Source organism: Martes martes, assembly GCF_963455335.1.
Source record: "Martes martes genome assembly, chromosome: 3".
Taxonomy (NCBI): Eukaryota; Metazoa; Chordata; class Mammalia; order Carnivora; family Mustelidae; genus Martes; species Martes martes.
Window position 1 is genome coordinate 73,820,768 of NC_137890.1, and position 13,456 is coordinate 73,834,223.

The window sequence follows — 13,456 nt, forward strand, 5'->3', positions numbered from 1 at the left end:
TCATATTGTAACCTATATTAAGCTCTTTTCTTAGCATTCCATATAAACAATACAGAAAAATATGACAGATTGACCTTTATTTCTCAGGTACTGCTGTGAGTTAGAGAAAAATGTGGTGGGATAAGTTATTTAGAACCGATGTGATTTTATCCCTGGTATTACTCTGATGAAATCCTGATATTGTTGCTTAACGCCAATAGGCAAATTCTGTAAAGAAAATATTTAAACATCTTTAGAATCCTTAAAAACCTTATTTATCTCCACTGTTGGGGAAAAAAAAAAACAAACGGCAAGAAGCAGAAACTCTTGAACTGTCCTGGCAGTGGCCTGAGATGTTCTTTTGATTTTCTCCAGTAGGGTTTTTTGGTTTTTGTTTTTTTTAAATCAGATCATTTGTTTTATGACGCCCAAAGGAACTTTCTCCTATCATACTCATCTCGGGCATGGTAGATTTTCAGAAGTCTCTCTACTTTTCTGTGATCGCCATACAGATATTTGAGATGTTCCATTTTCTGTGGTCCTGCCTCTGTTTTTCTGTTTTCCTTGCAATCCTTTCACTTGAATGTACCTCACTAGTTAGCGTGCTTCTGGATTATTTTATTCAGGGATCAGTATTTGGGCTCCTTGATAGTCTTTTTTTTTTTTTTTTAATTTTATGTATTTATTTTGACAGAGATCACAAGCAGGCAGAGAGGCAGGTGGGGGTCGGGGGGGTGGGGAGCAGGCTCCCCGCTGAGCAGAGAGGCCAATGCGGGGCTCGATCCCAGGACCCTGAGATCATGACCTGAGCGGAAGGCAGAGGCTTTAACCCCCTGAGCCACCCAGGCACCCCGGGCTCCCTGATGGTCTTGATCGGAATTCTCTGTTTGTTCACGGCTTCCACCCTCCTGGGAGGCAGGGGTTTGGGCTGGTGTTGCTCTGTTAAGATAAACAGGGCCTTTCCTAATCTCTTCATCGCCTTTCCTCTCCAAGATAAAGCATTCATCACGGTGAAACATCGAAAACAGCACGTGCTGGAGACCATAGCGGGCAAGCGGTCCTACAGGCTCTCTGTGAAAGTGAAGGCATTTCCCTCACCAGAGGTTCTATGGTAGGACCGTAATTATTTTCCTATCAGTTTAAGATACGCTTTGTGAGTAGGAAGACGCAGGAGCCCAATGATGGGAATTCCTGAGAAAATATCAAGAGAAGTGTCCCCAGACCCCGGTGGAAAGCCAAGAACTGAGTTGATTTCTGGGGGCTGGGAGGCGGGGTTGGAGGGGAAGGGGATGTCCCAGGATGGAGTGGGAGATGAGGTGTTTTTGAGTGCTCGGTTCAGTTCAGCCCTTCACACGCTGTGACTAAATTTCTGCATCTCTAAACCTCCCCCATGATGTCAACATCCTTTGAATGGAGTATGTTGGGCAATGAGTAGGAAGCGTCTTGAATATCTAACATGCTCTATTAACCCTGAAGAAGTGGGCCCTTGTAATGAGGATAATAATTCTTTTATTATCTGAAAATAATTCTTTTATATACAGCTGGGATGAAAGTTCCAGTCTTCTTGTAAAATTAAACAAACATTAAGAGAGACAAGACTTATTCAGTTGTAGGGGTGGAGGAAAGGACCTACTTGAACTAATTAAGTTTTTTTTTTTTTTTTTGGCTCGAAGTTTGCATATTCAGAACCTCCCGAAGCAGGTCCTTTTTTTGTTAGTACAACACCTGATGTAAAACAATGTAATCTGTTTATAATCTGCAGTCATTTTATTAAATCATTTTTAAATGCTAATATCTTTGGCTCAAACCATTACATTTTAAACAAAGAGTACGGTACAAAACCCATTAGGAAAACAACCCGCACAATATGGAAATGGTACCATTGTAGAATCACCTCCACCAGCCCTCATTTTGCTTACAATATCACACGATTGCAGTGTTTGTTTTCAGTTTCCTCAAATAGTTAACAGGGAGTTAAAGAGAAAATTAAACTTTGTGCTGCGCCCCTTTGTGGCTTCACGGTAGAAGAGAGGTCTTTTTTGTTGTTTTATAATGTATAAAAAGTCCAATAGTAAATTTTTCCTGTGAGTGTACATTAATTCCTTCATTGGAATGTAATCAGTCCAGGCTATACATTCCCTCCTTCAAAAGGGTCTGAGAGTATCCCCATCTATTAAAGAGTGCTAATTTCTTTAGTAACTAAGCAGGTAGGACGTAAAACACATACACAATAACTCCATCCATCTTTGAAAACACTGACTTGTTCATGAGAAATTCAGTCAATTAAGATGACATCTGCAGTCATAACATAGAGCATAGTCATTTCAACTGCTTGGGAACCAAGACCCATTAGTGATGGGTATTTGCGTACAGGACAAGGTAATGTTTGCATGGATATGAACTAATACCATTTCCAATATTAAAACTTCCTACAGAACACAGTAAACTCCTAACAGATTTAAAAAGACCCAGCTAAAGAACTGTGCAATTTAATGAACTTAGACTTGTAGCATTAAATCTTTGAGAAGCTCTAGAAAATTTGGAGCAACTGAGGCTCACACAGATAAGCACAGAGTGGCAGAGCTAGGACAAGCGTTCAGGCCTCCCGGCTCTCAGTTCTGTATGCAACTGCGTGATATCTAGGCATTGATTCTATATTTAAAGTTAAAAAGAATTTTTTTTTTAAGTTTTGTACCTTTTGTTTGTGAGTTTTGTGCCTTAACTGTTCTTCCTCAGGGGAAAAATCTTGATAATCTTGATTTTACTATAGCTTATGAAAGGGACAACTGGTGTGACCATTTATACAACTAATAAGAACTCCACATGAGACCACAATAGGAAAGTCTATTTTTATTTTTATCTGGAGAAGTGATCTAGTTGATCTGACTTACAATGGCCCTTGTATTGCTGATGAGGCCTCACGCAAAACTGAAAAACATCTCGATGGGATCAGCCAGTGCTGCTGGGTGAATTCTTAAGTCACATGGGTACCTTAAAACCCTCGCTTTTCTTTCTCTCTTCAACGTACTTCTTCGACCTTGCCAATAAATTGAAGCATTTCTCCGTTTAAAAACCACACCTGGATTTACTGAAAAGTTGGTGTCTACATTCGTAAAATGAATGTGGAGGACTAAAGGCTTGAAGCGTCTCAACTTGAGCTCACAAACGTAAATGACAGTGTTAGAATGATCTCTGAGAGGCCGTGTGGAATGACTTCCCGATCACACTCTTCACCACAGGTTAAAAGATGGGTTCCCCGTGACTGAGAAATCTCCTCGCTATCTGGTTCATGGCTACGCATTAATTATCAAAGATGTCACTGCAGAAGATGCCGGGGATTACACGGTCTTGCTGGCCATAAAGCAGTATGGCGTGTTCCAAAACCTTACCACCACTTTAATTGTAAATGGTAAGTTTGTTGTTTGTACTTTCTTCAGGAAAATTGGGGAACCAAAAGTCCATAGAACAAAGTCAGAAAGAACACACTTTTTTTTGGGGAGAAAACACACTTTTAAGTAATGGTTTTAAAAACTTCACCCGCCTCCATTGTACTGATTTCAGGTCTGCTCGTTATCTTCCATAAGCAATATGATTTTTTAATCATTGTAATCATGATGTACATACCATGGAATCAGTTTTTTACTGTTATCAAAACACTTCTACTTTAAAAAAAAGAAATGGCCATAATGACAACAGATATGTGTTTGTTTCGCTGACATCACCACCAGGAGAATGCGGTCCTTCGTGTGGTAGCTCGGGAGAAAGTTACTGGACAGCTCTTGACTTCTGTCCTGTTCATCTTCCTTCCAGTGAAACCCCAGATCTATGAAAAGGCCGTGTCATCCTTTCTAGACCCGACTCTCTATCCTCTGGGCAGCAGACAAATCCTGACTTGTACCATTTATGGTATCCCTCAACCTACAGTCATATGGTACTGGCGTCCCTGTAACCATAGTCATTCCAAAGCAAGGTAAGGACCATTTGTTTCCTGACGAACTTTCAAATACTTGCTAAACTTGGACTCAAGATTCTTTAAAGGACATAGATGGAAGTTGACAAATGGGATATGCAGTTATATTTGGGGCAAAGTCTTTCCCTCCCAAGGGAAAAAGTAGGCAATATTTACTCTTCTTCCATACTCATTTCTAACCATTTCATAATTTTTCTCTTTAGTTGATAGTTTTAGGAGCGCGGGGACAGAATCAAGGTCACCTTGTGAGCCTTTTTTGAAACTCAGGTTGGAACTCCAGTCTTGTTTTCAAAGGAGAACCTCCAGACTGGAGCTAATTCAGCTGCAGTGGCCTTCCCATTTGTCATTTTGTGACCATTGGATAGGATAGAAGATCTTCCCTGCCTGGGGATCACTTCCTGTTGTAGGCTTTGCTCGTGCTCTTCCGTTCGTCTGAAATGTGCTTCCACGCATTGGCTGCCTCCTGAGAAGTCCTTCCTTATCCTCCCAGGCTTAGCTTCTTTGCAAACTCTCCTGACTGCCTCCTTCAGACTCCTTTCCCCCTCTTCAGGACGAACCACGCCTCATTGACACCTTCTTACTTTTCTGGGTTTGCATACGTTTGCATGCATGTGTTTTGTCTCTAACCCCTGAGCTGATTGAGATCACCTCTGTATCTTCAGGGGCTGGCACGCACAGTAGTAGAGGCTTACCGTGTACTTGCTGAGTGGCCGTGTCCCTACCTTCTGTCATTGTGCAGCATTTCCTTGCATCCTGTTGATGACTGAGTCCTGTTTACTCTTTTCCCATTTTTGTTTAGTCTAGAGGAATGATGCTAAGGACAGTTCATGAGAGCTAATTCGAAGGACAGGAATAGAATCGATAAGTGCAACAATCAGATACTATTGAGACCGCCCAAGAACAATCACTCTGCCATAATAATTGCCTTATTGCTTTTAACTCCACTTGTAGAATGTTGGGGGAATTTGCTATTTAAAACCAAAACAAAAACAAAATTAGCTTGAGAATAAGTAAGACACGACTCTAGCATGAACAGAAGTGGCTGTTTCGGTTTCTGGATTGTTCCTGCCATTTCAACTCTTCATCTTGTGTTGTAATCTTTTGCTTAAGGTCTTTCATTCTGATAGTGAAAGCTGCTGGTGAGTCCTGGGGTTCCTGAGAAGTCGCTATTTCCACACTTGTCCCAATTTCTCATGGGAATGTCATTTTCTAAGAATAGAAATATGGAGAAATTGTAAAGCTTGAAAATCTTCTTTACCCTGTGGATGCTTACCCCAAAGGAAAGTGAGATCTACTGAGATTTTGTGTGACTTTCCTAACTTCGGGGTAGGCATCCATATTTGGGGCTCCATTCCCTTAAGGCCTGGATATTTGTGCTAACCTAACATGCAAGTAAGTGAAAAATAACTAAATAATTTAAGCTATTTGGAGAAAAGTGTAAAGTTGAATTTTCAGGGAATAACATAGCCTTTTATAGATGTTTTTAATTTCTGTTTTGACAATAGCAAATCTAAAATTTCAATTCCAGGGGCACCCGGGTGGCTCAGTTGGTTAAGTATCCAACACTTGATTTTAGCTCAGGTCTTGATCTCAGTGTCGTGAGTTTGAGCCCCTCATTGGGCTCCATGCTGGGCATGGAACCTACTTAAAAATTTTTTAAAAAATAAAAATAAAATTTCAGTTCTATTTAGGGAAGAGCTAGGAACTCTGTTGGAAAATAAGAATTATGAGTGAGGGAATATAATGTTATAAAGTTGGGTTTGAATAATGCTAATAAAATATGGTTTGGGGAATGAAGTCATTGTAAGTAAAACTTTGGAGACATTAGCTCTCTTTTTCTGATTTCTTTGTGGTACCTGGGATCCTTGTCCTTGTGTCACAGAGTAAGCTTGCCAAGGTCTAAAAAAATGCCTAATTCCTCTTCTCTCAAGACTCAGAGCAGTGCCTCAGGTCTTCAGGAAATGTTTGTTGACCATTGACTTATTCTCTCATCAAGGCATTTTTTTAACCAATCATAAGACATAGAAAATGCAAGCTTTAACTTTTTCAGTGATGCTTCATATAAGAAAAATATATGTTGTTGCTTGAAATTATCTGATACAAAATGTGCATATCCATAAGAAGTTTTTTTGTTTGTTTGTTTGTTTTTTCCCTAAGTCAGCATACCGGTTAGCCTACCTGTGTCAGGCCCAAATTCGGTGCTTGGTGGTTAAATCAGTACCTTTGATTTAGAAATAGTTCAGAAATATATATAGGACCTTTGTGCTCTAGGACACAAATAGAATAATTCTACTTCACCCTGTCAGAGAGAGAGAAGCTAAAGTTGACAAAGAAATGGATCCTTCTTTAATTACTAGAAGTTTTCAAATACATCTTTAGGTAAATGTATTTCATATACTTAACACCTAGATTCCATTGCAGATAGGAATTTCAGTGAATGACATTTGAATAAAGGAGGCTCTGTTGCATGAATTTTCAGAATCTTATTTTGAGTTACATAGTGACATATTTGTTTGGTGGTATCTCCATGACATGAGAGTCAAAAGAGATTGAATGATAATATGTCATTACTCGTGAATATATAGACTAATTCTTGGTATTTAAATTTTAGGTTCTACTTAAAGGGCATATCTATATGTGGACACAACTGAAGCATTAGGTTAGTTTTGAGGTTTAATGTGTTTAAGTAGCTCAGACTTACTAATTGGTTTAATATGGCCAACTGGTTCATGTGTCTAAGTTAAAGAGGTTCAGACTTAAATTGCATAGTTTTCTGGAGTCTGGTAAATACCTAAATATATCTTAAAGCTGTCAGGACTATTGTTCAAGTAGTCCACCTTTGTGGAAATTAAGAACCATAAATAAAATGACCAGGAATTTCCTCCTGTGATATACTGCTGAGCTTTGTTTCAGCGATGCTTCTGATTCACCTAGAGTTTGTTCTTGTAAAACATTAGGAATGAAAGAAAGGAGGAAAAAGGTAGTTACTTTTCAACTCACATTCCTAATGAGCTGAGAAGAAATACAGCAGAATCTTCTCCCCTTTTGCTTTTCTGCACCTTTGGGTGGTAAAGTAGTAGGAGAGCTAGAATATTTCTTTTGAATTTTTAATAGCATTGAAATAATTCATCAATACCAAATGAAGTGGGATTTTGGATTTTTCCTCATCCTCAGCAACTAGCAGAGAATTACAAGTAGATACTCCTTAACTCATTCCAGGTTAGTGGGGGCATAACCAAGGGAGTGTGCATAAGGGCAGTTAAGCACAGAGTACCTATCACGCGTGTGTAGTTTACAGCTTCTGTTCATGTAGAATACAGATAATTCCACGTACTTCACAGAGACAATATGAGGTTCAAATGAGGTCATGTATTTGGGAGAGGTACGGAGTGCCATTGAAAGGCAAGGTTGTGATTACTGCTTGCAGTGGGATAAAAGTGTTTAAGGCTCCAAAACTTTTTTTTAAGATTTTATTTATTTGACAGAGATCACAAGTAGGCAGAGAGGCAGGCAGAGAGAGAGGAAGGGAAGCAGACTCCCCACTGAGCAGAGAGCCTGATGCAGGGCGGGGCTTGATCCCGGACCCTGGGATCATGACCTGAGGTGAAGGCAGAGGCTTTAACCCACTGAGCCACCCAGGCGCCCCCCAAAACTTTTTTTTAAAGATTTTATTTATTTATTTATTTGACAGAGAGATCACAAGTAGGCAGAGAGGCAGGCAGAGAGAGAGGGGGGGGCAGGCTTCCTGCTGAGCAGAGAGCCCGATGGAGGGCTTGATCCCAGGAGCCAGAGATCATGACCTGAGCAGAAGGCAGAGTCTTAACCCACTAAGGCACCCAGGTGCCCTAAGGCTCCAAAACTTTTAAGGAACTTGAAAAGAATGTTCTGCCTTCTATAGAGCTAGTTTCACAGAATTGACAATTTTTAACCTAAGGCTTCTGAGAAATGAACACAAGTTGTGGAAAATAAAGTGTGATTTTTGCTGTGCTTGAGAAACAGAGATGTAGTAGGTGTGGGCTGTAGACTCGAGGAAAATATAACACAATTTTTCAAAAGAAGAGAGAGGAAGGAAATACAGATGAGTTAGGCAAAAGCAAAAGGAAGATGACACAAAACTGTGCAGCGGGAGACTAAAGTAGTCGTCCCAGTTTGTGCGGCCTGCCTCACCCGCTCATTTCCTGTCATGGGAGGAAGTGGTTCTGACCTGTGCATTGGCAAAGACCAGGGTGGGGCAGGGTGGGGCAGAGTGGGACGTGGCATAGCCCATTCCTACTGAGAGAGTCCATAGTAGATTCTAGAACTCCTCGTCCCCCCTGGATTTTGAAGCACTAAGCGAGAGTACATGCAATGAGCTGGTCTTCCTCACGTAGTCCTTTGCCACAACACTGGTTCCATCTCACAGGGAGTCATGTGGATGATGATGTCCACTGCATGGAGACTGGTCTCTAAAGGGAAGAGTAACCGTCTTGGACTGGAGGGAAGGGACCCATTCTTCGGGAAACGGAGGAGATGGATTTGTGGGGGCCCTGGCAGGAAACGGGGGACAACATCCTTGGCTTGAGGCTGGTACTCCAGACCACCAGTTCCATTTTTCTCAGGAAGAGTCTGAGATGTCTCAAGACTACTTTAACTGACGCATGCTTGAGCACCCAGGAGCCTGGCCAGTGACTGACTGGAGAATTTCAAGCCTGGCTGGGTCATTCACTCACCGCAAACAGGAGGGTGGTGAGTGGGCCGCTGCTGGGTCATCCTCCCTGATGCTCACCGTCAACCCATTAACACAGCTTGGCTTCCTGTCCATGTCCAGAGTCTCCCCAGTTGTTTCCGAGGTTGTCTTGTCTTCCTTCTAAGACTAAGGGCTGCTTTCCAAATGTTGAATGTGTCTGGGTCTTTTCTCCAGGGACGGTGGCCACTGATGACTCCAGCTTTGTTTTTAGAGTGCGTGTGCTTTCCATCACAGTCTACTTTAATTCCCTGTCCCCGGCTAACTATCGAGGTCACAGATAACACTGATAGATGATAATGGAGTGACCTTTAGTGGAAAAAGACTGTTATGTGTATTGAGTTCTTTGTGAAAATCTCATTTTCTTCATCAGCTCTCTGTGGTGACCAATGAGAATACACAGAAACTTCAGCTGCTTCTGTGGCATTCACACTGTTTGCATCTTACAGATGTGTTTTGCACATCATCAGGGTTCAGCCCAAATATGCTATCACCCGTCTGTTCATCGCACTGACTGTCGTACACCATTAGCCTTCAGCGTGTATGTTTTAATGATACACCATCAACCATAGCGGGCCGTTACTTATTTTCTCTGTGTGTGTACCTGGAGAATATCTAATTCCCAGTCTCAGGGATAGAGACCTGGGAAGCAAGGAAGTGGGTTCTATTCTTGGCACAGGCCTTGACTTCTGTGTGACCTTGGCCAGTTATTTAATCTGTGCTTCAATTTCCCCTTCTGTAAATGGTAACGGCCCTGCTTCCCCTTTCCTATAATACACAGCTATTCATGAGTGAAATGAGAAAATCTCTTAAAATGACGTTTTCTTCATTCAAAAAAGCTTGAAATAATTTCCTAGTTGTGGCACACGGATATTTCCCTTCTGCTTCTTACAAATTATAAAGCAATTTGACCTGAGGGTTAACTCTGAGGGTCAATGCCAAATTCACTGAAAAAAAAATCGACCTGTGAAAGTTGAATGGCTATGAGAAGTCTTACATGGAAGTATGTATTCTGTGGTACAGAACTGCCTCAGTAATTATAATGCGAGTAATCACCCATTTAAAAAAACAAAATAAAAACAAAAACCCGCTGCTCCTCCACTGCTGGTGTCAACCCACATTTTCTTCAGGGCTGAGCTGGACTACCTTTGCTGGTCTTGGTCCAACCCTCCAAGCAGAAGTATCATTCTTTGCCCAGTTAGTCCTAAAGCCTTGCAGGCTTTATTTGATCTTTTGCCAATGAGCCCCTTTAGAATGCCAAAAAATGTCATTGGATTCTCTGCTCATGGCAGGTGAAGGGGGGGTGAAGGGTATTCGGTATTACTTTCTTAGCCAAAATGGTGGATTTGCTAAGAAAAAACCCGATAGGCGTACATGGAATTTCCGGAACTCTAAAGCTGGTCAGATTTGGAACCTCAAATAGTTACATGCTTTAGAAGTTTCATAGGATATAATCATCCCGCCACACAATTTGACATCCCGTTCCTGGACTCTCTTTCTCTGCCCGGCAGTAGAGGACTGGGGATTGGGTCTAGGGAAAGCCGAATGATCCAGGACCAACTGTGGTTTGCTGGGCTTCCTTGGGGGAAGTGGGGTGGGAGGTAGCCTACAAAATAAGGGAAGGCAGAGGCCTCTAGGAACTCTGAGAAGGGCTTGCTTAATTGCATCCCTCTATTGTTTACATCAGCAAATTGGCAAAGAAAGGAAGGCCTGAATCATTAGGGATGTGTGAGGGATAGATCATCTGAGAGAAACGTAATTTTACATACCCCACTGATGCACAAAACTAACAGGACCAAAACAAAACAATTGTTAACGGTAGTTAATTAGAAATGTACTCAAGGACTTAATTGACTGCCAGCATGAATGTCTGTTATTTTTTTTTTTTTTCTGAAACAATTTTATGTTCCCTATTCTACTATCTATGAAATGAAAGTGTTAACAGTGTAAACATTGAAAAAAGTCAACATTTCCTGGGGGCTAAACATAGGTCCGATGTCAGAGGGAAGCATAATTTAAGAAGACCTCTTCTTTTGGAAATATCACGAACTGTGTGTTTTAATGTTTATCACATTCCTCCTAAGGGTACATATAATTTGTATCCACGTGTCTCTTGACATATTTTCTGTGCGGGGTGCATAGGGGTCTGTGGACCCAAACCAGACATGCTGTCGAGAATTTTAATTCGCCATATGCAACACCTTGAATCAAAATGGGGACTTTAAAGAAGACTCATTCTCCAAAGACCCCCTTTAGCAGGACTCTGAGCTTGAACAAACAAGCTCAACTAAATCTGGCCATCTTCTCCAGGAGGCTTTCATCACAAGCAGAACGTGAATGTTCACCTACTAATGAGAAACTTCTTGCTTTCTGTTCTGTAATTGCTGGATGAGGAAGTCCATGCTGCCCAATGTGAATGTTTGGACGCGGGCCCTTATTAATATTTCATACAAAGTCCTGAGAACAGAGCATGAGTTCATTTGCCAAATGCCTCCCTGCCACTTTTCTCTGCTTTGTGAGATTTGCCTCTTTTTCCCACTCCTCATGGTAATACAGCAAGTCTGAGGAATAATTGTTTCTAATGAATTAACTGTCTCCTGTAATTGCTATCAAACATTTCATTGTGTGTTTAAATTAAACCAAAAGGCTGAGTCATAGGAATGGTTTTTATAGGGATCTTTTGAGCGAAATTCAGTGTTGCTTCCCAGGATTAGGAATGCCAGAAGGTAATGACACATGGTTTGGGAAGATTCCTTAAAGAAGATTGGCAGAACTTCTCGCATTTTTCTATGGCCATATTCACAGATTTCTAAAAATCAAATGGGCATTTTCATGACTAAATCTAGAAACTAATGTCCAAACACAAGAGCTTTAGATAATGGGGAAATAGGACAAATCACTTATAAAACGTGCACCTGTTCTTGGAAATCTACATTTTAGTTACATCTTGACTTAGTAGACTGCCCCCGACCCTGCCCACGTTGCTGTAGCACAAAAAATGAAATCGGTAGACTGTTTCCTGAAATATGAACTCTGGTCTGTGGTTTTGATGTAACCTCATTGCCTTTTTGGGTGAAGAAGAAGAGCCTGGTACATTAAGAAGATAGAAAGGATGTAATGGATTTAGACCATGGCCAGCTGGTGCCTTATAAGCACTTCAAGTCACTAGAACTTGTTTCTTCATACTTTCTCTCGAAACTTCGGGGGGTGTCTTATCACCTTGAATGCCACTGTCTACGTAATGATAACCAATGTAATCAATGAGCCCTTCCTAGTGTCAAAGTGTCACCCCTTTCTATGCACTACCCCTAATCTGTACAATGTTCCAGAATGGACATAATTTCCCCATTACGAGACTGAAGCTCAGTTATTTCTCAGGTGTCTTCAGATCATGAAATAAGAGAGGCTAAGTAGGTTGGCATTTCAGAAGGATTTTCCCTTGGTGTCCCACAGGACTCCTCTAAGTACACCCCTGTGCGTTCCTAGAGGAAGGCACAGAAACCCTTGAGGGGGATGGGTTTGGGGAGGCTCTGGCCGCTGGATTTACTCTTGTCACCAGTGATCGTGCAGAGTCCGCCTGTTGAATCAGTTGCCCTGAGGATGGGAGGGGAGAGAGGAAAGAGCAGCTGGGAGCATTCGACTCAGATTTCACAATTACTTTGGGAACTGGTGATGACCTGCACTGGTTTAGGCCCCAGACCTGCAGGTAGGAATAGCCCCTTGGAGGGGATATAAACCCCGATGGGATGAGCAGGTCTAAATACGACCAACCTGAGGAGGGTAGCAAGTCATTCAGTCAGTTGGGCGCTTGTGCTGGGTGGCACTGTTCCTCTCTGTGACTTTCTCACCTTGCAGGTGTATTTGGTGTCTTGCCAGAAGTCCCGTTCCCTCCTCTGTTGCTCAGGATTATTTTTCTGGATTAGGGTTCAGCAAGCACTTGGGGCTCAGGGGCTCACAAAGCTGTGGATTTTTGCAGGAGAAAAAATGATCTGGGGGTGGGGGTGGGGCCCCTGGGTGGCTCAGTTGGTTAAGTATCAGCCTTCCGCTCAGGTCATGATCTGGGAGTTCTGGGACTGAACCCACATTGGGTTCTGCTTAGCAGCGAGTCTGCTTCTCCCTCTCCCTCTGCCCCTCCCCCGCACCCCTGCTCACGTGCATGCGCACACATCCTGTCTCTCTCCCCATTTCCTGAGGCTTTTAATGTTCCATATGCCTTGTCTTCCTCATTGAACACTATGTAAGAAGATCACTGATGGCTCCCTTATTGAGAAATTCTCTCGCGTGAAAAAACCTTTGGTGAGGTAAGGTGAGGAAAACAAGAATGAATGTTTGGAGACTGCTTAGAGCCAAACAGAAGGTTATGTCCCGAAGAAGATCCTATGGCCTAAGATTTCTATTTTTCTTTCTTTTGTAGCTGAAAATTATTGACCATGTATCTATAGGACATTATTGTCTAATTTAATTGTCACAGAACTTCAATGAGGCAGATCCTGGGATGATTACCTTTACAGAAATTTTAAGTACCTTGTTAGGAAACCAGCCCTGGTTGGGACGTGTCAGAGTGGCCTCTCACCCATCATCTACCAAGCCCTTCATTTTCCCTCCTAGCATTGGCTCTGGAACAACTAAATTAGACCTTAAGTTGAGTAATTTGGGGACAAAGGCTCATGATCCGGAAAGCAAATGTATTTCGTGAGGCCTGTGTAAATGACATCAAGAAGCAATTTTAAAAGGTGTTAGAATGCAGAAACATCTAGCCTCAAGTTTAAGGTCCTGGGCTCTGG

General features: G+C 41.9%; 1 protein-coding gene across 1 annotated transcript in view; it reads left to right on the top strand.

The window, feature by feature from the left end:
* The window catches only part of FLT1 (fms related receptor tyrosine kinase 1), a 179,219-nt gene that overhangs the window by 56,856 nt on the left and 108,907 nt on the right, over positions 1 to 13,456 (top strand). The window contains exons 8-10 of the mRNA XM_080797935.1: positions 973 to 1,090; positions 3,219 to 3,388; positions 3,790 to 3,949. Coding sequence (XP_080654061.1) covers positions 973 to 1,090; positions 3,219 to 3,388; positions 3,790 to 3,949 — 448 coding nt within the window. The remainder of the gene's footprint in view (positions 1 to 972; positions 1,091 to 3,218; positions 3,389 to 3,789; positions 3,950 to 13,456) is intronic.